This window comes from Cucurbita maxima, unplaced genomic scaffold (genome assembly GCF_002738345.1).
Source record: "Cucurbita maxima cultivar Rimu unplaced genomic scaffold, Cmax_1.0 Cma_Scf00001, whole genome shotgun sequence".
Taxonomy (NCBI): domain Eukaryota; kingdom Viridiplantae; phylum Streptophyta; class Magnoliopsida; order Cucurbitales; family Cucurbitaceae; genus Cucurbita; species Cucurbita maxima.
Window position 1 is genome coordinate 7,874,183 of NW_019272017.1, and position 12,130 is coordinate 7,886,312.

The window sequence follows — 12,130 nt, forward strand, 5'->3', positions numbered from 1 at the left end:
ATGAGAGTAAGACAGAAAAAAGTACCAAATGACAAAAGAACAGTTGTTGAAGGCATCTAAAATCATGTGAGGAACACCTAGCAAGATTAGACATTCATTTTAAAGTCAAGTTTGGTAATCAACCAGCTAATTAGCAACAGCAACCTAATAATGCTTTTTAATACATCTCAAAGTTTTGTTATGTTAGTATTCAATTCATTAGTGACTTCTTCTTCTCGGACTGTTTATGAGAGATCTTATCAAACCATAAGAATGAAATTCGAACTTTTAGATCGAAAGAATAGTTCATCACTTTCTCCAAACTATAGGTACCAATTTTGTGATTCTGGAAAAAAAAAATTGAATAAAAATACCAAATCAAACACTCACAAGAGTAATAGAACTATAAGAATAACACGAATATAATGTAATATATAGAATATTGGGGCAAATACAGTACAGGAAGCAAGTTGAAAGATCAAATATAGAATTGAAACATTGACACTACAAGCACAGTTGGGATTGTTCTTTTGTTTTTTCTTTCTTGTTTTCCTCACATCAGAGCTGCACCAAAAGCTTATGAAGAAATTAATTACTGGAAACGAACAGCGACTAAGATCAGATGGTAATTATACCGTGCTATGTACATCTAAAGAAGGGGAATCAAATTGTGAATGAACACGATCTACGCAAATGTAAGGCCGAGAAAATCTGCGGCGGACCTGGCCATGACGGTGGTGAATTCGTTGAAGCTAATTACGCCATCGCCGTCGGTGTCGGCCTGCCGCATCATCTCGGAAAGTTCGCGGTAGGACAGAGGATGACCCATCTTAGCCATGGAACCGGCGAGCTCGGAGGCAGTGATGAAGCCATTGCCGTCACGATCAAAGGATTTGAAAACCTCCATCAACTGCTCTTGATTGACGAGAATATTGTCGTTTAAATCGGGGAGAATCGCATTGACCAATTCGTCGAATTCGATGGAGCCGTTGCCGTTGGAATCCATATTGGAGAGGAGAGAATGGAGTTGGTCGCCGGAGGGCTTGATGCCGAGGGAGCGGAGGAGGGCGCCAAGCTCGAGCTGCGTGAGGCTACCGTCGGAGTTCATGTCGAAGCGCCTGAAAATGTCGTGCAGCTGCTTGAGCTGATCGGATTGCATAGAAGCCATGGATTCGCGATTCGAGAGGATCCACGGGGAGGAGTTGGTCGAGGTTAGGGAATTTGGGAATCGGAGAGATGGGTGAGGTACAGGTGTGGGGCTTTCCTTTGGTTTGATGACAGAATTGAAAGGGAAACTGTTCAAACTTGAATGAACAAACCGCGTTCTTTGGAAGTTGGATACAAAAAGGAAGAACTCAATGCTTATTTACTTTATTATTATATATATATTATTCAATGCAAGATCTATTGACTTTTCGGAGCCTCCGTCCACTTGAATTTGATATTTACTTTCCTCTATTTTCTTTTTCTTATTTTATATATAAATATAAAGCTATAATAACTATATGATCCAAATTCTGATCTTACTACTGGGCCGGCCTGATCGTTGGTCCAAGCATAAAATGGGCCGAAGCTCTATATTCTTTGGACTTGTGGCGGCTCTCGAGTTAAGAGTCCGACTGCCAGAGATGTTCATTTAAACCATGAGTCCTGATGCACAAAGATTCAACTTTCTCTCCTCTCTGCTGGCAAAATAGATAGCTGAAACCCCACAAAAACCCAATCTAAATGGAACAAAGACCCAAAAGGGAAAGCTCAAACAGGACAATATCTGCTAGCAGTTACAGATCATAACCTCAAAAATCGAAGTTTGGATATGAATTTCGACATGCGGTTCGAGAGTTAAGCCCGTGTTTATATAGAAGATGAAAGTTCACCAAATTTGGTATCAAACATATACCCGACAGACTATGCACGAGGCTGTATGTCCACTTGCCAAAAAGATAAGGAAGTATATTAAGTAATATGATTTATGTATGAATAATGGCATCTCTATTGAGCATGAATTGGGGGATTGTTCATTCATCTGTACTACTTACATGAACATGAAGAAGGTGCTCTTGGTATCAACCTGAGTTCCAGTGGGCATGGAAAAAAGCCTTCCTGGAAAAAAGCAACATATTTCCCCACTCTATATCATATCTACAAAATCTCCTCTTCAATCAGGCATTTGAGCTACCTTGGCTATAGAATTCTGAACTGTAATCTTGGTTACCGAACGCCAGCATTCGGAAAAATCTAAGCTCGGCAGATTGTTGACCGGAGTCGAAAGCTTGACTCTCCCCAAATCTCATTCCATTGCTTAAATCTGCAGTGCCTAAACTATCAAAAGCTCTAACAACCTGAGAATGAGATAATGAGAAGAACATTTCTGTTACAGTACTGTGAAAGATGAACAATTATGAATTTCAGGTTATTATGAATCAGTAGCAAAAACACAACCTGTCCCATGTGTGGTCTCTTGGCAGATGCATGGCGCACGCAAGCAGCAGCTATTCCTATCATCCTCAACATTTCACTCTCTATATAGTTCCTTTCAAGCCTAGGATCCACCAAGTTTTTGGAGTCTTGGCTGTTGTTGAGTGCGTGGTTTAGTAAAGGCCGAGCCTGAAAGATGAGAACATTGTCCGGAAAGCTTGATTTGAGTTGCTAATGCTAAAATAAGATACATGTTTTTTCAAACCATTCACAATTATAGTGAGGACATTCATGCTTCATATGAATCCATATGTGTGATCTTAGTCGGTTGGAGAGGGGAACAAAACATTCCTTCTAAGGGTATGGAAACCTCTCCCTAGTAGACGCGCTTCAAAACTTTGAGAAAAAGCCAGAAAGGAAAGCCCAATGGACAATATATGCTAACGGTGGGCTTGGACTGTTATAAATGATATCAGAGTCAAGCACCGAGCGATGTGCCAGCGAGGACGTTGGGCTCCTAAGAAGGGTGGATTGTGAGATCCCATATCGGTTGGAGAGGGGAACGAAACATTCCTTATGAGGGTGTGGAAACCTATCTCTAGTAGACGCATTTTAAAACCTTGAGAGGAAACCCAGAAGGAAAGTCCAAAGAGAACAATATTGGCTAGTGATAGACTTGGGCTGTTATAAATGATATCAGAGCCAGACTCTGGACGGTGTGCCAGCGAGGAAGTTGGGCCTCTAAGGGGGTGGATTGTGAGATCCCACATCAGTGAGGAGAACGAAACATTCCTTGTAAGGGTGTGGAAACCTCCCCTCGAAGACACATTTTAAAACCTTGAAGGGAAGCCTAGAAGGAAAAGCTCAAAGAGGACAATATCGTTATTGGGCTCTCTAACATTATAAGAAAATTTGATAGGTTGGTTGCATCATCATATCCATATCAGTGAAAACATACAAGAGAAGCATGAATAGATTACCCATTCAACAAGGCTCTCATCCCCCATTGGTTGGGACGAGTCCACAGCCTTCCGACCCGTAATCAGCTCGAGAAGTACAACTCCGAAAGAATATACATCTGATCGCTCAGTTAACTTTCCGCTCGATGCATATTCAGGGGCAACATATCTGCAAGAAATATAGATTTCAAAGACAAGGATCCTGAGAGGCTGTGGTACCAACAATCATAAACTACCTACCCAAAAGTTCCCACAACACGGGTAGTTATATGAGTTTGTTCATCCAGAGCTAACTTAGCAAGCCCAAAGTCTGAAACCTGCGTGATAGCCAATAAAAGCATGAAGCATACACCTATAAGCTAAGCATTTCAGCATAGATTATGAAACTTCGAGCATACCCGAGCTTCGAAATTTTTGTCTAGAAGAATGTTCGAAGATTTGATATCACGGTGGATGATTCGAGGATGGCCTGACATAAACGAAATCGTCGGTCTTAGCGTTGACATCAATCAGCTGGCTCTACAGGAAAAGACACAGAAACTTACAGTCTTCATGAAGATATGCAATTCCCCGTGCTGCACCAGCTGCTATCTTATAGCGTTTTGCCCATTCCAGAACGAGCTCACCATCCCCTAATGTGGAAAAAGAGCTTAAAATTAAGTTTTCCTTACTATGCTAACCAGTCAAGAAGTCCAAAACCATAGTACCTTTAAGATGAAGATGGTAGTAGAGGGAGTTATTAGGCACATAATCATAGACAAGCAACCTTTGATGCTCTGAAATGCAATAGCCGACAAGAGAAACCAAGTGGCGGTGGTGAACACGGCCAATAATCTCAACTTCAGCTTTGAATTCCTGCTCGCCCTGCCCACCACCAATCTTTAGCTCCTTCACTGCAACCTCTCTTCCATCTGGTAGATATCCTTTATAAACAGAACCAAACCCGCCTTCTCCCAAAAGGTTCTGCGCAGAAAAGGCATTTGTTGCTTTGAAGAGTTCTTCATATGTAAACAATGGCCTCGAACTGCCCAACCCACCAAGCTCTCTTGGAGTGTATATTCCACCACTGCCACCGCCACCGCCACCGCCACCGCCACTGCCACTGCCACTGCCACTGCCACTGGCATGGATGTTTTGATGAACTGTGGAATGGACCTTCATAAGGGATGATTCTACGAAAAAGAATGGAAATCCCAATAAATTATCAGGCAGGAAGCTAATCACAAATGTTTCAGAAAAAAAGAGGACCAAGATAATGCAAAGAAACAATATTTACATTGCAGTACCCGACTTAGGAGAGGAGCTGAGAGAGGATGGCATAATGCCCCCATGCCCGGTATCATTTTTCCTTGGCTTCCTCATGTACCATACTGCAAACCCAATTATGGAAAGCATTATAATTCCAGCCACTACGCCTATTGCGACCACAACCCCTGTATTGATTCCTCCATTGCTGTTGGAATTCGAGTTAACTCTGTCATTAAGACCAGAACCATCGTCCGTGCGATTTCCTGATGGCAATGTTGGGGGCTTAGACGGTGATGGAGGAGAAAGACGCAACGGCGGAGGTGGGGGAGATGGGGGCGGTGATGACTTGGGAGGAGGACTTGAAGGTGAGGGTTCAACGGGAGGAGGAGGTGAAATATCATCACTAGCCCAATAGAGTCAAGCCCAATAATTGTACTAGCCCAATAGAGTCAAGCCTAATTGTACGAGCCCAGTATATTTATTTTAGTAGAGATTTTAGGAGAAAGAGATGTAGATATTTTAGGAGAAAGATTCAATTTGTTAGGTCTAGATTCAAATCGGTTAGGTCTAGATTTAGATTGGTTAAATATAGATTGTTTACTCTTAGTATAAATACCCCCACCCTACCTAGGTTATTCATCCAAGAAATCTAAAAACAATAAAAAGCAGAAGTATTCTACAGAGTGTCTTGTATTCTCTTCTCGATTGGTCTTAATAAAGAGAGCGAGTGTTTCCCACAGTGAGTTGTGTTCAACATTTGGTATCAGAGCGAGGTTAGTGTAGGTTATCTGATCTCTTGGAATCCTTAGTATGCTCTGTGGTTGCAGCTCTGCCTGATCTTCCACATCAGAAACGATTTCTTGAGATTAGTGGTGAGTGAGTTTCTTTTGTGTCGTGAGAAGTCTGTGACTCTGCAAGTCTTGTGTCAAAAGAACTTGTTTGGTATTACTGAGGTATGGCCAACACGATGAGTGATTTCCAAATCGTTGGAGGAATTAAGAAACTCAACAACAACAACTACAACACGTGGGCAACATGCATGATGTCCTATTTACAAGGACAGGATCTTTGGGAGATCGTTGGCGGGTGTGAAACTACGCCGCCAGAGGAGGATTCTAACGACGCCTTGCGCAAATGGAGAATCAAAGCAGGCAAAGCAATGTTTGCCTTGAAGACCACCATCGGAGAAGAGATGTTAGAACATATTTGGGATGACAAGACACCGAAAGAAGCATGGGACACATTCGTGATGTTGTTCTCAAAGAAGAATGATACGAGACTACAACTTCTGGAGAATGAGTTGTTGTCAATTTCACAACGTGATATGACGATTGCTCAGTACTTCCACAAGGTCAAATCGATCTGTCGGGAGATTACTGAACTAGACCCAAAGTCCGCCATTGTAGAATCTCGAATGAAGAGGATTATAATCCACGGATTGCGACCAGAATATCGAAGCTTCATTGCTGCTGTACAAGGATGGCCCACTCAACCATCACTGGTAGAGTTCGAAAATTTGTTAGCCAGCCAAGAAGCCATGGCTAAACAAATGGGAGGCTTCACGTTGAAGGGTGAAGAAGCACTCTACACGAGTGAAAGTCAGAGCAATAATAGGCCGTCTACCAGACGTGGATACAATGGTGACAAAAGAAGAAGCCACCAAGGGATTGCACAACCTGAGAGAGCTCAGAAGAACGACAACAAGAGTTTTCAAAGAACGAGATTTGGTGGTATTTGCTATAACTGCGGGAAAAAGGGCCATATGTCTAGAGATTGTTGGTCCAGGAAAAAGACCATTGAAAACAATGTGGCAATATCCAAAAAGAAGATAGAAGATGAATGGGATGCAGAGGTACTATGTCCCATAGAAGAAGACGAGCTAGCACTCATGGCGACAATGGAAGACCATATCAACTATGAGAATGACTGGATCGTTGATTCAGGATGTTCAAATCACATGACTGGCGATCAGAGAAAATTGCAAGACAAGAAAGAGTACAAAGGAAGTCGTATGGTACGTACAGCAAATAACACACAGTTATCAATTGCTCAAATCGGCAATACGACAATCATGCCTGGCAATAAGTCTGATACAGTGTCGCTACATAATGTTTATCATGTACCGGGTATAAAGAAGAACTTGTTGTCAGTGTCACAACTAACAACATCAGGAAGCTATGTCTTGTTTGGGCCAGAAGATGTAAAAGTTTATCAAGATGTTAAGATAATAGGAAAGCCGACGATAGAAGGACGAAGAGTGGAGTCTGTCTACGTTCTATCTGCAGAGTCTGCCTATGTTGACAAGACCCGAAAGAATGAGACGACAGATCTATGGCATGCAAGATTGGGACATATTAGCTACCATAAGTTGAAGCTGATTATGGAGAAATCTATGCTCAAAGGTCTACCACAACTGGAAGTCAAAACAGACGTTGTCTGCGCTGGATGTCAGTATGGTAAAGCTCATCAATTACCATACAAAGAGTCAAGTTTCAAAGCAAAGAAACCATTAGAGTTAGTTCACTCTGATTTGTTCGGCCCAGTCAAACAAGCATCGATCAGCGGAATGCGGTATATGGTGACATTTATTGACGACTACTCAAGATATGTGTGGATTTTCTTTATGAAAGAAAAGTCTGACACGTTCTCAAAGTTTCAAGAATTCAAGATGATGGTCGAAGGAGAAGTAGGAGCGAAGATTCGTTGTCTACGTTCAGACAATGGCGGAGAATACACGTCAGATGAGTTCGATCAATATTTACACGAGTGTGGGATACGACGTCAATTTACATGTGCCAACACGCCACAACAAAATGGTGTAGCAGAAAGAAAGAATCGACACCTTGCAGAAACCTGTCGAAGCATGTTACACGCAAAGAACGTTCCAGGAAGATTTTGGGCTGAAGCTATGCGAACTGCTGCCCATGTGATCAACAAGCTTCCTCAACCAAAGCTAGGGTTCGTCTCACCATTTGAGATACTATGGGATATGAAACCTACAATTAGTTACTTCCGAGTATTTGGCTGTGTTTGCTATGTATTTGTGCCTGACCATCTACGTAGCAAGTTTGACAAGAAAGCAGTCAAGTGTGTATTTGTTGGATACGACAATCAAAGAAAAGGATGGAGGTGCTGTGATCCAACAAGTGGAAAATACTATACATCAAGAGATGTAGTTTTTGATGAAGCATCTACATGGTGGTCCTCGGAGAAGAAAGTCTTATCAGATTCAAACATTGAAGAAATTCTACAACAGAAGCTGGGGGAGCAAACTACACAAATTCAATCAAATTTCGATGCATCTGAAAATCCAAGCGACATTGATATTGACAAGCAGGAGGTGACTCAATCAAGCGAATCTGATAAAAATGAAACAACACATCAACAACTTAGGCGATCAAATAGAATCCGAAGGCCAAATCCTAAGTATGCAAATGCAGCTATTGTAGAAGATAGAGTTTACGAACCAGAGACATATGAAGAAGCATCACAAAACTCGGTTTGGCAGAAAGCGATGGAGGAAGAAATTATAGCCTTGGAGCATAATCAAACTTGGGAACTAGTGCCAAGACTAGGAGATATCAAACCCGTCTCTTGCAAGTGGGTCTATAAAATAAAGCGTCGACCGGATGGATCAATCGAGAGATACAAGGCTCGACTCGTGGCTCGAGGATTTTCTCAACAATATGGACTAGATTATGATGAAACATTCAGTCCAGTGGCAAAGATTACTACCGTACGAGTTCTGCTAGCACTCGCAGCAAGTAAAGATTGGAAACTGTGGCAAATGGATGTGAAGAATGCCTTCTTGCACGGAGAGCTAGACAGGGAGATTTATATGAACCAACCAAAGGGATTTGAGAGTGCAGCTAATCCTAATTATGTATGCAAGCTTAGAAAAGCTCTTTATGGACTGAAACAAGCACCGAGAGCTTGGTATGGTAAGATTGCTGAATTTCTTACCCAAAGTGGTTATTCAGTTGCGCATGCAGACTCAAGCCTATTCATCAAAGAAAGAGAAGGAAATTTGACAATTGTGTTGGTCTACGTGGACGATTTGATTATCACCGGGGACGATGAAAGAGAAATTTATCAAACAAGAGAAAATTTATCAATACGCTTTCAGATGAAAGAGCTAGGAGAGCTTAAACACTTCTTAGGCCTAGAAGTTGATCGCACAGATGAAGGACTGTTTCTCTGCCAACAAAAGTATACCAGAGACATGCTTCAGAAGTTCAACATGTTAGAGTGCAAGCAAGTTTCAACACCGATGGAGATAAATGCCAAGATTTGTGCACATGAAGGCAAAGAGTTGAACGATGAAACAACGTACCGACAACTAGTAGGTAGTCTTATCTACCTAACTTTAACTCGACCTGATATCTCGTATGCAGTTGGGGTTATGAGTCGATACATGCAAAGTCCAAAGAAGCCTCATCTGGATGCAGCTCGACGGATCTTGAGATATATCAAAGGTACAATCGACTATGGTCTTTTGTACAAAAGAAGCAAAGACTGCAAGCTAGTTGGATACTGTGATGCTGACTATGCAGGAGACCACGATACTCGGAGGTCAACCACTGGGTATGTGTTCAAGTTTGGTTCGGGAACAATTTCTTGGTGTAGCAAGAGACAACCAACAGTATCATTATCAACTACAGAAGCAGAGTATAGAGCAGCGGCTGGAGCAGCCCAGGAAAGTACATGGCTAAAACTCTTGATGGAAGATTTGCACCAGAAAATTGACTATCCAATATCACTTCTTTGCGACAACCAATCTGCGATTCGCCTTGCAGAAAATCCAGTGTTTCATGCTAGAACAAAGCATGTGGAGGTGCACTACCATTTCATTAGAGAGAAGGTCCTAAAGGAAGAAATTGAGATGCAGCAGATCAAGACAGATGACCAAGTGGCAGACTTGTTTACAAAAGGGTTGAATACTAGCAAACATGAGAGCTTTCGCTGTCAGCTCAACATGATGCAGCGAATGAGGACTAGTGCTGAGGGGGAGTGTTGAAATATCATCACTAGCCCAATAGAGTCAAGCCCAATAATTGTACTAGCCCAATAGAGTCAAGCCTAATTGTACGAGCCCAGTATATTTATTTTAGTAGAGATTTTAGGAGAAAGAGATGTAGATATTTTAGGAGAAAGATTCAATTTGTTAGGTCTAGATTCAAATCGGTTAGGTCTAGATTTAGATTGGTTAAATATAGATTGTTTACTCTTAGTATAAATACCCCCACCCTACCTAGGTTATTCATCCAAGAAATCTAAAAACAATAAAAAGCAGAAGTATTCTACAGAGTGTCTTGTATTCTCTTCTCGATTGGTCTTAATAAAGAGAGCGAGTGTTTCCCACAGTGAGTTGTGTTCAACAAGGAGGAGGTGAGTTTGTAGGAGGTATTGACGCTGGGGAAGGAGGTGACGTTACTGGAGGTGTTGATGGTGGCGTAGGAGGTGATTTCTCAGGTGGGTTTGTGGGCTGTGGCGGCGGTGATGGATTAACCGGCGGGTTTGCTTGTGGTGGTGGTGGTGGTGGCACCGGCGGTGAATTTTCAGGTGGTTTTGATGATTGTGGAGGAGGGGTTTGAGGAGGTGGAGATAAATTTGGTGGGGGATTAGATGGCGTTGGAGGAGTGGAGCTAACTGGGGGAGTTGCTGATGGTGGAGGGTCCGGTGCTGATGGGGGCGGAGCTGATGGAGTTTCCGGCGGAACGGTCCCAGGCGGCGGCGGAGGAGGAGACGAAGTGGGGGTTGCTGGGTCAGAAGAATTCGGAGGAGGCGATTGTTGCGGCGGAGATGGAGTGGAGGGAGAAGCCGGCGACGGAGTTGAATTTGGCGCCGGTGATACAGCCGCCATTTTCGGAAAAACAGAAACAAGCTTAAACGTAAAAATAGCAAAATTCCGGGTTGATCAACTTAAACGGAAACTTCAGCTTTTGGTGAAACTCATTGAATCTGCAAATTTCGCGCGATAATCATAATTCAGAACAACCCCATGATCAAATTGAATCCGATCAAATCCAACTCCGATGATATTTTATCAAACAAACTTCACAATCACCAGAATCATCCAGTGCTCTGTTTCAGCTCCTCATACCAAAATCATAGATTACACAACTCCGCCAAGTCAAAACAGTATTCTCCAGCTTCAATTCAAGCACAATCAGATCATCACAGCCTTTGAACTAACATGGAAACAATCAAATTCACCACCAAACCTACAAAAAAGAATCGACTATGAACAAGAGCTCGATTATCAGACAATTTGGGGGAGCTATTAGGGAAAGGTTGACGCAGAGGGTATCATCAATGGATTCCTGAAGATTGAAGAAGCAAATGCAGCGAAGCAACAGCATCAAAATAGGGATGGAGAAGAACATGAAAACTGAAACCTTACCTTTTCCATCTCTGAGGATCGAAACAGAAACTGAATTCATCGAAAAGAAAGAAAAGTTTTCCCAAGAACAGGGCTTGGTGGGGTCCCAAAATTTCAGAGCAATTTGCTAGCAATCCAAAACATAAAATATATGAAGATTTTGTCCAATGTCTGAACACAAGAACAAAAATTTGATTGACTCGTTCCTGCATACTAGTAATCATCTTGACATGGGAAAATGAGCTTTCATCCAGTAATTTACGTCACTTCATATTCAAATCAATATTATAATCATAATTATGCAATATTATAATCCTTTTCAAGTTTCATTTTATTGTTCAAGTCACCGGACATTTGTTGTTACTAAACAAAAAAGTTAGAAATTTCAGTATAAAGTAAAGAGATTTTGTTGCGTAATTATCATTATCATTTTGACTTTTGAATCAGAAAAACATAATACAAGATGCTTAGCTCCAAAGGTCTATGGTGGCAGCCTTTGCAGCGCTATGAAATAAAGAAACTAAAGTGAAAGGCTAAAGAGAAGTAAGCTAAGGCATTAAATTTTGTCGGCTAAAGAACGGATAAATTTTGATAAATATCACGTCCAAGCAGATTACACCCTATTGCAAATAGTGAACAATATGACTTGATGATGGAGACGATTACCTCATTTGACTGAGATACAGATCCATCTATTAAGCAAAACTTAAATGAAATCGAAATTTCCATATTCCATCTTCCTGATGAGTATATAACATTGACTTTTATTTCAAATCGCATGCTAAATCCTAGCATCCAACACGATTCTTTCCTCTAAACAATTTTAATTAAAAAATTGTAAAGTAATAAAATCTTTGAATGTTTGTTGAGTACCATTAAAAAGTGAGTGTATTAAATTGATCAGATTCTCAAGAGGGAATCTGGTAGTTGATATAGAAATGTCACAAGTGGGTAAATATGAACACATTGGGTATTGAATTCATAGATAAAGAAAGAATCTCTTTATGCCACAGATGATTGAAAAGTTAGGGAGTGAGATGGTGGGCCAAGGTCAATGCCCTGGGTCTTGCTTTAACACACCACGTGAAGCTCTCCCACGCCTACCACCAATAACTACTGCGGTTGAAGGTCCAAGATTGCTCGG

At 41.6% G+C, this 12,130-nt stretch overlaps 2 protein-coding genes across 3 annotated transcripts; both read right to left on the reverse strand.

Annotated features, from left to right (window-relative positions):
- Nucleotides 1-380: 380 nt before the first annotated feature.
- LOC111484890 (probable calcium-binding protein CML16) lies at nt 381-1,346 on the reverse strand. Its single transcript, XM_023131569.1, has one exon. It carries the CDS (start codon nt 1,145-1,147, stop codon nt 665-667), a length of 483 nt encoding a protein of 160 aa, XP_022987337.1. The 5' UTR covers nt 1,148-1,346; the 3' UTR covers nt 381-664.
- Nucleotides 1,347-1,931: 585 nt separating this feature from the next.
- Nucleotides 1,932-11,151, reverse strand: LOC111468108 (proline-rich receptor-like protein kinase PERK9). Of its 2 annotated transcripts, none has more exons than XM_023114194.1 (10): nt 11,008-11,151; nt 9,997-10,828; nt 4,643-4,997; nt 4,064-4,528; nt 3,902-3,988; nt 3,755-3,825; nt 3,597-3,673; nt 3,378-3,525; nt 2,422-2,586; nt 1,932-2,321 (listed from the first exon to the last, which is right to left on the reverse strand). In XM_023114194.1, the coding sequence occupies exons 2-10, from the start codon at nt 10,465-10,467 to the stop codon at nt 2,142-2,144; spliced, it is 2,019 nt and encodes a 672-aa protein (XP_022969962.1). In that variant the 5' UTR covers nt 10,468-10,828; nt 11,008-11,151; the 3' UTR covers nt 1,932-2,141. The 2 variants fall into 2 exon arrangements, with proteins under 2 accessions (XP_022969962.1, XP_022969342.1); XM_023113574.1 differs by having other exon boundaries at nt 9,997-10,927.
- Nucleotides 11,152-12,130: the final 979 nt, after the last annotated feature.

What these genes read in the sequence shown, in the direction of transcription:
- LOC111484890 (XM_023131569.1), bottom strand. Translation starts at nt 1,147, where the DNA reads ATGGCTTCTATGCAATCCGATCAGCTCAAGCAGCTGCACGACATTTTC.
- LOC111468108 (XM_023114194.1), bottom strand. Translation starts at nt 10,467, where the DNA reads ATGGCGGCTGTATCACCGGCGCCAAATTCAACTCCGTCGCCGGCTTCT. An exon ending in CGTCAATACCTCCTACAAAC is followed by an intron (nt 4,998 to 9,996) that starts TCACCTCCTCCT and finishes AGTGATGATATT; the next exon opens with TCACCTCCTCCTCCCGTTGA. An exon ending in ATGAGAGCCTTGTTGAATGG is followed by an intron (nt 2,587 to 3,377) that starts GTAATCTATTCA and finishes CTCATCTTTCAG; the next exon opens with GCTCGGCCTTTACTAAACCA.